The sequence below is a fragment of the Struthio camelus genome, chromosome 25 (genome assembly GCF_040807025.1).
Source record: "Struthio camelus isolate bStrCam1 chromosome 25, bStrCam1.hap1, whole genome shotgun sequence".
Classification (NCBI taxonomy): domain Eukaryota; kingdom Metazoa; phylum Chordata; class Aves; order Struthioniformes; family Struthionidae; genus Struthio; species Struthio camelus.
Genome location: NC_090966.1, coordinates 5,117,908 through 5,130,218, shown reverse-complemented (window position 1 = coordinate 5,130,218; position 12,311 = coordinate 5,117,908). Strand labels below are relative to the sequence as shown.

Here is a 12,311-nt window from a genome sequence, read left to right as displayed (position 1 = left end):
CCCAGAAAGAGCCCTTCCGGCCCCGGCGCGCTCTGGCGAGCCCCCCCCCACCGGCAGCACCGCGCTCAGCTGCCCGGGCCGGGGTCCGTCACCGAGGCCGGGGAAAGGCCGCGACGCTTTCGACCCTCTCTGCCCGCTAGCGCGGTTTAACCCATCGCTGCAGGCTCAGGCCGAAGCAAGACAGAGTTGTCCTTGTAATAAAAGCGGGAAGCTTTGCAGGACGCGAAGGAAACCGATGCGGTTGCGTCAGTGCCGAGGGTGGGTTTACGGACGGTCCCCCTGGGGCGCGCACGGGGGGGACGTCGCCCCCCCCAACCCGGTCCCCGAGGGCTGCGATGGGCCAGGCAGCAGCTCGGGTGCCCGGGCGAGGGGGTGTCTCCAAAGCGGGCGCCTGCGGGACCACTGTCCCTGCCTGGAGGAGGTCCGGTCACCCCATCCCGTGCGCCCCGGAGCATCTCGGCGGGCTGCGACGTGACCAGCCATCGGGGGGCCGGAGCGGGACGAGGCGGGCGGGCGGCCGAGGGTGCAGGGGGGCAGGCGGGCGGCGGCGGCAGGTGCGGCGGGGGCGCGGCGCGGGGGGCTGCCGGGGGTCGGCAGCAGGGTGCTGGCTGGCGCGATGCTCCGGGGGCGGAGAGGACGAGGAGGAGGAGGAGGAGGAGGAGGGACTTGCAGGCCTTTTTTCGCCGCTGCCGGGGCGGCGGGCGGGCAGAGGGAGGCAGCCCGGCCGCGGCAGGCGCTGCTCGGCTCGGGGCGGGGGGGGGATGTGAGGCGGCGCCGCCGCCCCGGGGACCATGGCCGGGCTCCTGCCGCCGCCGCTGCTGCCGCTGCCGCTGCCGCCGCCGCTGCTGCCGCTGCTGCTGCTGCTGCTGCCGGCGGTGAGTGCCGGGGCGCGCCCGGAGGGGCCCCGCCATGGAGCATCCCCGGGGGGGGGGGGGCTGCGCAGCCCGGGCAGAGGCACCCCGAGGCACCGGGCTGGAGCAAGGGGACTCCCAAACACGCAGGCTGGAGGGTCCCCGAGGCACCGGGATGGCGAGTCCTGAGGATACGGGAGCGGCGGGTCCCGGGGGACCCGCCTAGAGCACCCCTGGGTGCCGAGGGAGGGAGCAGGGGGGGGCGGCGGGACCGGGCAGACACGGCTTGCGCTACCCCGAGCAGGGGGCTCAGTCACCCTTTTCCACCGGGAAGGCTGATACAAAGGGCAGTGCACGGCGGGGGGAGAAAGCAATCCCCACCCTGGTAGCCCCATCTCCCACCCTCCGGTGTCTGCACATCTCCCCCAGACCTGCCTTGCCCTTCCCGGCTCCAAACCCGCTTCCCCGGAGCGTGGGAAAGAGCCCCCTTCCCCGGGGCGAGCCCCCAGCAAGGGCGACAACCGGAGCCGAGACTTCGGGGCAAGGGGGAGCCCAGGAGAGGGGAAAAACCAGGAGCAGAGCAGACCTACGGCCCTGCCTGGGGCAGACACAGGGCTTTTGCTGCAGGACGGTTTGGTGCGGGTCCCCGAGGTTTCGTTAGGCAGCAGGACACCTTTCGGACGGGGCGTTAAACCTGGTGCTTTAGCCAGTGTGGCGCAGAGACCTGGATGGAGAGCGCTGTTCCTTGCTCCGCTCCGGAGGGTCTCCATCCCCGCGGACGCCGGGTACCGCTGCGGAGAGGAGCGGGGCTGGCCGCGCTCGCCCCGTCCCCGAGGCCGCTCGGTGGCAGACGGAGAGGCAGGAACCGTGCTGGGGAATCGATTGAAACGATTTCGCCCCCGGGGAACAACGGCCCGGGGAGGGGGGGCAGCCAGGCGTAGGCGTCCCCCGCGACCACCTCGCGGGGTCCCGGCTGAGCGCCGAGAGAGGACGGCGGCGGCTCGTCGCCAGGGCACTTGCCGGCGTTTAGCGCTGGATGTGACCCCCTAGGCTTAGACCTGCCAAGTCCATCCGGTCCTGGGAGCCGGGAGAGGGAGCGGGCAGAGCCCGGCTGCTGCTCCGGCTCCTGCCCGGGGGGGGGCCGCGATCCAGCTGTGCGGCCACCGCTGCGGCCAGCGGCCCGACAACCCGGCCGTGGGAGCCGTGCCGCCCCTCGCCTCCGCTCTCGGCCCGCACCGCTCGGAGGGCGGCCGAGCCCCGCGGGACCCGCCGCGCCGAGGCTTGGCGGCACGCGCCGGATTCAGACGCGGCTTCCTCCCTCCGCTGCCCCAAGTTTGGGGATCGCTCGGAGCCAGAAAGGGGGGTGGGAGGTGGGGGCACATCGCCAAGAAGCGCGGCGGCCCCCGCCCCGGCAGGCTGGCGGGCGCTTCGCGTCCCGGCTTGCAGCTGGGCCCGTCTCCAGCCGCGGCGGCGAGGCCGGCCCCCCGCCCCAGCGCCTTTTCCGCGCCAGCGTTTCGGCGGTGATGGCGATGGTGCGTCGCCGAACCGGCGCGCTGCGAGAACCCTTCCTCCAGGGCCAGCTCCACGCCGGCCCGCTCTGCCGCGAGAGCAAAACGGGCCGGCGCCACTCAGCAAGCGGTTAAAAGCCCGCAAAGGCGTCGTGCTCACCCTCAGCACGTCCCCCCCCAATCCCCCCCCCCCCCCCAAAAAAACCCCTTTTCGGTCCAGCTGTCAAAAACGCTTTACGGCGTTAATACCTGCGGCTTTGTCAACAGGCGCTGCGGTAACGAGGCGCACGTGCCAGCGGTCGCGCGCGGACCCCCGCGCCCCTCTTGCAAGCGCCCTGGTCTTTCCGGGGGTTTGGGATATCACGTTTTTGCACGCCGCTGAGCGGCGCCGAGGCGGCCGGCGGGCAGGGACAGGCGGCAGCGGCGGCTCCTGCGTCGCGATGCAGGGCATCCCTGGGTGGCAGAGCCGGGGTTGGGGCCGGGGGGGGGGGTCCGGGAAGGAAGCGTTGCAGCCAGACCCCGCCGGGGCAGCCCGCACGGAGCGGCGTGGGAGAGCTGGCCGCGTCGGCCCCAGCTGCGCTGGCCCGCTCCTTCCCAGCGCTATTTATAGCGAGGCGCGTTCGGTAGCTCCCCCGGTCCAGCTGCCGCTCCCCCCCCCAACCCCGGCGCGGGCCGCCTGCCAGGACCCCCCCACGCCGCAGCAGACCCCTGCCCCAGCCGGGGGGACTGGCGAGCGGCAGCCCGCGCTCTGCCAGGAGGTGCCGCGGGCAAGCTCCGGCCGAGCTGGATTTGTCCCGCTGGAGAGGCATCCGGCTGCACGAAGCAAGCCCGTTTCCCAGCTGTCGTCTGGGGGTGCAGGGAGGGTCCCCGCCCCCCCCCCCCGGTGCCAGGGCCCAGCGCCGCGGAGGGCGGCGAAGCAGCACCAGCGCCCAGAGCACATGCTTTCAAGCGCAGGGTAATTGGAGCACTTTGTCATTCAAATGCCTATAATTGGCGCTCCATTGTCTCCGGCCGGATGATGCACAGAGCCGAGTTCATAACTGGAGCCGAGTTCATAACCGGCGCTGGCCGAGGAGGCGGCCAAGAGGCCGACAAGGCAGCCGGAGGCCCAGGGAGCGGAGACGCGGGGAGGCGGCATCGCCTCCCGGCCCCGGGCAGGCGGCAGCTCGCGTTTCTTCCTGCAAAGACGGCTTAGCTCAGCGTCCCCAGCACCTTCTGCCCCTCCTGCCCATCCTTCCTTCTGCACAAACGCAGCCCTGGCTGCAGCACGAGGGAGCAAGAAATAGCCCTGGCAAAGACTCGGGTAGCCCCTAGCCCCGCTTCCCACGCCCCAGCGGACCCGGCCAAGAGGTGTTTTGGGGACCGGCCGGTCCGCGAACGCTCCCAGAGCTGCAAAGTGCATGTGCAGAGCTGCCCTGACCGCACCGCTTGCGGCGGGTTTATTGCTTCCAGATGAGGCAGCAGGCTGCTCTGCAAGCAAATACGCTGCCTTGCGTTAGGCAGCAACGCCGCTAAGGGTCTCGGGGCTCTCTCCAAAGTCACTTCCATTGCGGGGGGGCTCTGATTTCAGGTCCCCACATACAGTAAAATCACTGCACTGAGCTGGGACCCAGGTTTCCCGAATCGCCCGCTGCCCGGACGGGATGCGTTTCTCCACCTGCCCTCGCAAGGGGCAAGCCCCGTAACGACAGTCGCCTCCGGGCTCCCTTTTCTCTGGCAGGGACCCGCCTGGGCCTCCAAGGACAAGTGCTTCACCAAGATGTACACGACGAGCGGGGAGTGCTGCAAAGCCTGCAACCTGGGCGAAGGCGTCGTGCAGCCCTGCGGCGTGAACCAGACCGTCTGCGAGCCCTGCCTGGACAGTGAGTAGGGCGGCACGCGCTCCCCTCCGCCGGAGGGGCTTTGGGCGTCGTGAGCGTTAGCAGAGCCTCGGCTCTCCCCGCGTGCATCCTCTTGCCTTCCCCGGAAGCGTTGCTTGGGCGGGATCGGCAGATTGTTTTGCCCTTTGTCTCAACGAGGGAGCAGAAGTCCCGGGCACGCACCAGCTCCGCCGTGCTCGCCGCCTTCCCAGGCCACCAACCTCCACCCGAGCAGCCCAGATGTCAGGGTTACTTCCAGCATTTCCCCAAAGCCACGGGACACCCGTGCCCAGCCCCAGACACGGCAGCTCTGGGGCAGCAGCCTGGGCAAAACCCCTTCAGCCCACGGCACGTTGCCACGTCCCTCTTCCTCCCTTCCTTCCCCGAAGGCTCCCCAGCTACGGGTCAGTGGCCAAGCTTTGCCTCCGACACTTTCCCCTCCCCAGGCCGACTCCGCGTTGGTCTCCGATCCGGCCCCCGTCTCCCCATGAGCCCCCTGTATTTTTTAAGGCAGCAAAACCTGCAGAATAGAAGCGAGGTTGGTGGGAGCGAGGCAAATCACAGCGGTCGCCACCAGAGCGGGAGCAGAGCTTGCTGCCGGCCGGCTCCAGGCACATTGCCTCTGCCAAACACTTCCTAAAAGTCAGAGATGAGTGCTGGCCACCTGGATAAATGCTTACAGATGAAGCGGCCCAACTATTATTATTTATACAATGCCACGATATGCACAAGCAATCTGCCCCCTAAATTTACTGCTGCAAACTCTCTGAAGGCCTCAAACAGGGCTGAGGACAGGCACGAGCAGCATCGTCTGAGCCATCCGAGCCCGTGCCGCCCCGAGGGTGGGGGGCGACAGGGGAAGGGGCTGGCGAGCCCTGGGAAAGGGATGCCGGTTTTGCAAGCCAAAGGGCTGCCAGAAAGTCAGGGCAGCGCCGGCGCGGAGCGGGGGAACGGAGCAGCGTGTCAGTGTAGCGCTAAAAATACCTCTGCCTTCCTGCAAAATCAATGCACGGCACTTACGCTGCGAGCGACGGGCAGCAGCGGCCCGGGGGACCGACCGCGTGCCCGGCTGTAACCTTGGGGCTCCTGTATGAGCTAGCTCGGACCTGTGCCGGCTCCGAGCCGGAGCATCCCGCTGCCGGGGCACCAAGCCTGGGGTTGCACCGTGTGCCCCTGCAACCCTTCACACGGGTTGCGCCCTGCAAACAGCTTGCCGGGGTGTTCGGCTCCGATGCTGAGACTGCGTCGCCTAAGACGCAGGACTGCACATCCGGGGCGCGCGGGCGGGTTGCTTCACCCCCTTGCCAGCAAGGCTCAGGCGTGCCTCTTTCCCGTAACGCCCCCCCGCGCTTCCAGGCCAGGAGATGCCTTGCCTCCCCGCTTGCTTTCTGGGAAGTGGGAGGATGGAAGGGAGTTTCCAGCCCCTCCAGGAGGACGTGGGATGGGAGAGCAGGACCGTGACCTGGGCGCAGCGTTAGGAAGCCGGTGGCATCGAGCCATTGGCGCATGTCAGTGGTTGTGCATGCGTGCCGGCCGCGGTGCATCCCGGCTCACCCTGCCCCGTATCACCCCGGCCCTCGCCTGGGGCCGGCATTCATGTTCCTGCAGCAGGATTAAGATTTGGCACCCGCCTGGTCGGGTCAGGGAGCTGAGCTGGAAAACATTGAGGGGAAAAAAAGCTCTGGCCCTTCCTCCTTCCCTGCAGGGCAAGGAGAGGCTGGGAGCGAACAACGGAGCAGCTCGGGAGAGCCAAGCCCGTGGGCAGCCCCTCGCGCCCTGCTTGGCTGCGACACGCCTGGCCTCTGAACGGGAGCGCTGGGCCCCGCTCCGTGCCTCAGTTTCCCCCCCCCCCAGCACAGCAGCTTGCAGCCCTGCCACCCCCATTTGGGGAGCACCGCAGGAGACCCCCAACTTACCTAACCACCAGGGGAGCATGCACCAAGCACCTCCAAACCCACCCATTTTATCCCCCCCAGCTGTAGTCCCTCATTCATTAACCTCAGCATAGGCTAATCGCCAAAAGCTCGTCAGCTGGGAGCCCCCAGGCACCAGCAGCACCCAAGGCCCCCAGCACCCAAGGAGCTGGAGGAGTCCAGAGGGGATGGGGGCTGTCACGCCAAAGTTCATCCCCCCGGTCCCTGCATTAGCCCAAACAGCCACTTGCTTTTTTTTTTTTAATTATTATTCTTTTGCTCCTTCCCCCTCGCCAGCCGCCCCTGATTGCTGCCTCGTGATTTATTTATGCAGCTCCCCAGCCTCCATGGCCGCGGCAGGGAGGAGGCCCCGTTTGAATCTCGGCTGTAATTGCTCAGCTCAGATACCTTTTGCTGCCCCTGAAAATGTGCCCACTCAGCCAGATGCCTTTCCTGGCCACTTCCCCGCGCTAATGGCGCCTATCAATAATTCAGAATAATGCAAGGGCTTAGCCCAGGTTAATGGGAGCTGCGCGCGCCGGCGGCCGGCCGGGGGCTGCTCTGCCCCTGCTCATCCGGACGGGTGCAGGATCGGTGCGAGGAGCGGTCTGGTCTCCAGGACAGTGGTTACGAGCCCCCGGAGAGGAGCGGGACATGCAGATGCGGCCTGGGGGAACTGGGACGGGGAGGTGGCTGGTGGCTGGTGGCCCAGCATGGCCCCTCGGGGGTCCCTGCGGCACCCGCAGCACCCGGCAGTCGAAGGGGCACGTAGCCCCCTTCGGCCCGGCACCGCGGCCCAGCGCCGCCGCGCTATGGGATCCACCGCGGGGGTGGGAATGGTTGATGGAGATGCCACCGTCCCTGATGGACGGTGGCTTTTGGGAGCTGTTTCTTCTCAAGCTGGTGATGTCTTGGCGATGGCTTGGCCACTTGGGCCCTCCAGGGGTGCGGGGACTCAGGACCCTTCTTTCCACTCGATCTTGAAAGCAGTCAAAATTAAGCAGGAAAACACCGTTGACCTGAGGTTCTCCACGTCTCCTGGCTGATCCAGGGCAAACAGCCTAGAGGCTGTGGAGGCTGAGGATGAGGAAGGGCTGTGGCAGAAGGCCCCGGGGCCAGGGAGCCGGGGAAAGGCAGGTTCGCCCCACGGCGCTGAGCCCCCGCATCCTGTGGCCATGGCCCCAGAGCATCCTCGCGAGCCGCGCAGCTAACTGCAGATCCGGACGCGCCCCGACCGCTTTCCAGCCGAGCGGGACAAGCGGAGGGACCGCGCTGGCCCTCGAGAGGCGCACCCGGCGTTTTGGGGAAGGGCGGCCGGGGGTGTTTCGGCAACGGGGGGGCTCAGGGGAATCAATCCGAGGGGGGCAGGTGGAGAGAGAGCAGTTGCGCCCCGAACCCTTCTTCCTGGGCTATATATAACTTCGAAGGCCGCCGGGACCGCGCCGGCGGGGGCGGCTCGCCGGGCTTCGGGCGGAGGATTGATTTCCACGGCGGCATCAATCCTGCCGGCTGCCCTGAAACCAGAGAACGAGCAACCTTGGGGTCGGCGGCGCTGTAACCTCGCGTTGGCATCGCGCCCCGCGCGCCCCGGCCCCCCCCCGGCAGGTCCCACGGCCGGGGGCTGCAGCGAAAGTGGGTGAAGCCCCCCCCCCAGCATGAGCAGCCGGCGGGACGCGGAGTGGCACGCGTGCTGGGAGGATGCTGAGACGGAGCGATGGGCTGGGGACAGGGGGGGACCGGCCGCAGCAGGGATAAACGGTGGCACGAACGACCGTCCTGGGGCTGGATGAGCCCCCCGCTCCTGCCCGCGTCCCGCTCCGGCGCGGCTTGGGACCCCCCGGGTGCCGCGTCGGGGTGGAAAGCCGGACGGCGGGGGGATGCTGAGCGGCGGCGACCGGCGGCACCCGGCTCACCTCGTCCTCTGTCCGTCCCCAACCCCTGCTCCAGGCGTGACCTACTCGGACACGGTGAGCGCCACGGAGCCGTGCAAGCCGTGCACGCAGTGCGTGGGGCTGCAGAGCATGTCGGCGCCCTGCGTGGAGTCGGACGACGCCGTGTGCCGCTGCGCCTACGGCTACTACCAGGACGAGGCGAGCGGCAGCTGCCGGGAGTGCCGGGTCTGCGCGGCGGGGTTCGGCCTCATGTTCCCCTGCCGGGACGCGCAGGACACCGTCTGCGAGGAGTGCCCCGAGGGCACCTTCTCGGACGAAGCCAACTTCGTGGACCCCTGCCTGCCCTGCACCATCTGCGAGGAGAACGAGGTGCTGGTCAAGGAGTGCACGGCCACCTCCGACGCCGAATGCAGAGGTAAAGGGGGGGGGGGGGCCCAGGCCTCATCCTGCGGCCGGTCCTCAGCACCGCCGCCGGAGGAACGGGATGGCTGGGGAGGACCTCCACCGCGGTGGGCTTCGAAGCGGGTGGCAGTGCCTCGACCGCCGCATGCGTGAGCTCCCGGGGGGCCCAGGCGTCCTGGCTCCGCCTTACCCAGACCCTTCAATCACAGCAGCCCACTGGGCTGCGGGAGCTGGGGAAAGGAGCCGGGAGCCGTCCGCACCTTCCCGGCCGGCCCCGGGGTGCAGGGCTCGCCCGCAGCCCTCCGTGCCTCAGTTTCCCTCGGCGTGATGCCGATGGGACGCGATGAGCCGGGCGCGGGACCCTGCGGGGGGCAAACGTCCCGCCGCCTCGTTCGTTCGGCAGAGGGGACTTAACGATGCTGGGAGGATAGAGCGGTGGGGGGGGTTTCTAAGGAGCCTGAGGGGGGCGGCGGGGACCCCGTGTCCGCCCCCCCGCCCCGGGCGGCGGCAGAGAAAAGGGCTTTGTGCCGACTGCCGGGGGATCGCGGCGGCGAGGGGGAGCCAGCCGGGCACGGCGGCAGCGGCGGGGGGGGACACACCTACAAATATTTCTTCTGCCCTCCGGCCGGCCAGATCTGCACCCTCGTTGGACGACGCAGATGCCGTCACCGGGGGGCTCCGACAGCCCCCAACCCGTCACCAGGGACCCGGCCGGCACTGAGCTGGTACCCAGCACCGCGGCGGACGCCGTCACCACCGTGGCGGGCAGCTCGCAGCCCGTCGTGAGCCGCGGCACCGCCGACAACCTCATCCCCGTCTACTGCTCCATCCTGGCGGCCGTGGTGCTGGGGCTCGTCGCCTACATCGCGTTCAAAAGGTGGGTCAGCGCCGTGGCGGCTGGTGGGGGGGGGGGTCCCGGACTTCCCCGCTCCCGGCACGCGCTGCAGCCACGTGCCGGGCTGCAACGCAGGCGGATGCACCGAGCTGGAGCCGGGTGCGGGGGGACGCACGTGCACCCCCGCGTGCCCCGGGCCGGCTCGCAGCTGCGTTTCCTCCATGCACGCGGCCGCTTGCCCGCTCCATCCCTTTGCAAACCTCGGCGGGCTGGAGGTGCCGATACGACCGCTGGCGGGAGAAACGCTTCTGCCCGGGACGAGCCGGGGGCGAAGGCGGCAGCCCCCAACCCCATGGAGGGAGGGGGGGCCGCGCTCACCTCTCGCCCGCTGTCTGCCCCCCCCCCCCAACCTCGGCGCAGGTGGAACAGCTGCAAGCAGAACAAGCAAGGCGCCAACAACCGCCCCGTCAACCAGACGCCCTCGCCGGAGGGCGAGAAGCTGCACAGCGACAGCGGCATCTCCGTCGACAGCCAGAGCCTGCACGACCAGCAGGCGCCCGGCCAGGGCACGCAGGCGCCGGGTAGGGGCGAGCGCGGGGCGGCGGGCGGGCAAGGGGTTGGGGGGGGGGGGACACACGCACGCCCTGACGTCGCTTCGCTCCCCCTCCCCGACTCTTCCCCGGGCAGCACCCAAGGGCGACGGGAGCCTCTACGCCAACCTGCCGCCCGGCAAGCAGGAGGAGGTGGAGAAGCTGCTGAGCAGCTCGGCCGAGGAGACCTGGCGGCAGCTGGCGGCCGAGCTGGGCTACAAGGAGGAGCACGTGGCCGCCTTCACCCGCGATGCGTCGCCCGCCCGGGCCCTGCTGGCCGACTGGGCCTCCAAGGAGACGGCCACCCTCGAGGTCCTGCTGGCCGCCCTGCGCAAGATCCAGCGCGGCGACATCGCCGAGAGCCTCTACAGCGAGTCCACGGCCACGTCGCCCGTGTGAGCGGCGGCCGGGCAGGGAGAGGCGCCGCCGGGCTGCCCATCCCGGCCCCTCTCCCGGCCCCGGCGCAGAGAGGAGCCCCCCGGGGGGGGGGGGGGTCCCCAGCCTGGGTACCCCCCAGCTCGCGTTTGCAGCGTCGTTGCCCTCCCGGCACCGCACCGGGTTTGATCCTGCTCCGGACCCGACGGCTTTTTGCCACCCGAGCATCCTCAAACGAACGAACGTCCCCCCCCCTCCCTCCACCGCCGCCTCCAGTCTCTCCCTTGGCCAGGCTCCGGTCCTCCCCTCGCTCCTGCCCTCCTTCCTCGACCCGCAGCCCTTATTTTCTGCACCTTGAAATCCAGCTGTTCCTCCCCGAATTGCGAGCAAAGGAGGACGGCTGTGATGCGGGTGCAGAGAACTGGAGCTGTTGTAACATAAATGGGAGGCGGGAGGGATGCACCCGTGGCCCGACCGTGAATCTCGGGGGAACGGAGGGGAGCAGCTGGCACCCCCTGCAACGCATCGAGGAGCGACCGGCTCCTCCGGCGAACCGGGCTCGTCTCCGCCGTGCCGGGCTCAGCCGAGCGCCGCGGCGGGGTCTAAAGGGCTGAAAAAGTGCCTGTCTGCGGCAGCAGCAGGGGGGAAGCCACGATGATGGGCCTCGCTCATCCCTCCCTTTGCAGGAGCCGTGGCCTCGCGCCGGACACCCGGCCCCTGGGGTCTCCCTTGCCTCCTTGGGGGGGAAGGGGGGAAAAACGCCCCGGGAAGGGGCTCGCCGGCACTTCCCGTCGCCGAGCCCGGGAGCTGCCACCCAAACGCCTTCACCCCGATCGCAAGGGCTGCTTTTCCTCCGACACTGTGAAGGGCCATCGGAAACGCTTCGGCGCTTTCCCGCGGGCTCGCCGGGACCCTTCGCCTCCGGCCGGAGGTTACCGTCGGCGCCCCGACCGCCTTGGCTGGGGCAGGACGCCCGCAGAGGTGGCGGAGCCTCCTTCCCTGCAGACCTTCCCTCTGGACGCGACCCTGGGCAACGTGCTCCAGGTGACCCTGCCGGAGCAGGGCGGTGGGACTAGATGGTCTCCAGAGGTCCCGTCCAGCCTCCGCCGTTCGGTGATCCTCGTGCCCGGCCGCCGGCTCCCGCGGCGTTTTCGGCTGCCCCAACCCGCACCCACCGGCCGCATCACCCCCTCCAGGGCCGAGACCCCGTCAGCTCCACCAGCAGCCTGCTCCCAGGACCACGCTCCTGCGCCAGTGACCCCGGGCAGCAGCCGCCGGCGGGAGGACGAGCTCCGTCCGGGGGGCCGCTGACACTGGCGACGGCTCCCCGGAGGGAAACCGGGGGCTTTTTGCAAGGGGACAGACCGCAAGGCCACGTCGCGCCGGTGCCCGTCACATCTCTGCTGCTCGCAGGGAGCTCGGGCGCGCGACCGAGGACGGCCTCTTCCACCAACCGGACTGCCGTTTGCCTCGTTCGCTAAACGAGGAAGGCGATTTCCCCCGGCTCCCCGCTCAGCCTCACCCCTTTGCTAAGGAAGGATTGTAAATCATACCGTGTCCTTGGACTAATTGCTAAGCGTTTCTAAGCACGCCGAGGGTTTTAGGGCGAACGAGCAGCCGGCCGCGGGGCTGCGATCGAGGCTCCCGTCGCGGCCGCTCCGCTCGGCCGAGGTCCGCTGGCTCGCGCCTCTCACGGGTGCAAGGCGAGCTTTGATTTTTGCAGCCCGTGTCTTCTTTTGAGCTTCGTTTCTGGCCTTAAAGACTCGAGACGGAGCACGGAGACCCGTATGTGTGCACGCGCCAAAAATCATCACTGCCGGACTGAGAAATCGGGGGGAAAGCGGGGGATTTGGACATTGCAGACGGAGCTGCGGCGCTTTCGAAAGGAGAGCTTGGCGTTCGCCGGGGGCTCGGAGCCCGACCCCCTTTCCGAAGTCAACAGGAGTCGAGTGCCCGAGTCCTTTGAAAGCTTTCGGGAACTTTACTCCCCCTGCTTTGGAAGATAAGGCACCGGGTAAATTGAGATGGGGGTACTCAATGCATCCTATCTTCCCGCAAAATAATCTGTCCAGCAAAAAGGTCCCTT

General features: G+C 68.9%; 1 protein-coding gene across 1 annotated transcript; it reads left to right on the top strand.

The window, feature by feature from the left end:
- Nucleotides 1–730: 730 nt before the first annotated feature.
- Nucleotides 731–10,627, top strand: NGFR (nerve growth factor receptor). Its single transcript, XM_068919221.1, has 6 exons — nucleotides 731–875; nucleotides 4,080–4,221; nucleotides 8,079–8,438; nucleotides 9,059–9,302; nucleotides 9,681–9,841; nucleotides 9,948–10,627. The coding sequence occupies exons 1-6, from the start codon at nucleotides 792–794 to the stop codon at nucleotides 10,247–10,249; spliced, it is 1,293 nt and encodes a 430-aa protein (XP_068775322.1). The 5' UTR covers nucleotides 731–791; the 3' UTR covers nucleotides 10,250–10,627.
- Nucleotides 10,628–12,311: the final 1,684 nt, after the last annotated feature.

Bases quoted from the DNA above. Each gene is read 5' to 3' on its own strand.
- NGFR (XM_068919221.1), top strand. From the start codon at position 792: ATGGCCGGGCTCCTGCCGCCGCCGCTGCTGCCGCTGCCGCTGCCGCCG. The intron at 8,439-9,058 runs GTAAAGGGGGGG...CCGGCCGGCCAG, and splicing joins CTCCGACGCCGAATGCAGAG to ATCTGCACCCTCGTTGGACG. The intron at 9,303-9,680 runs GTGGGTCAGCGC...ACCTCGGCGCAG, and splicing joins GCCTACATCGCGTTCAAAAG to GTGGAACAGCTGCAAGCAGA.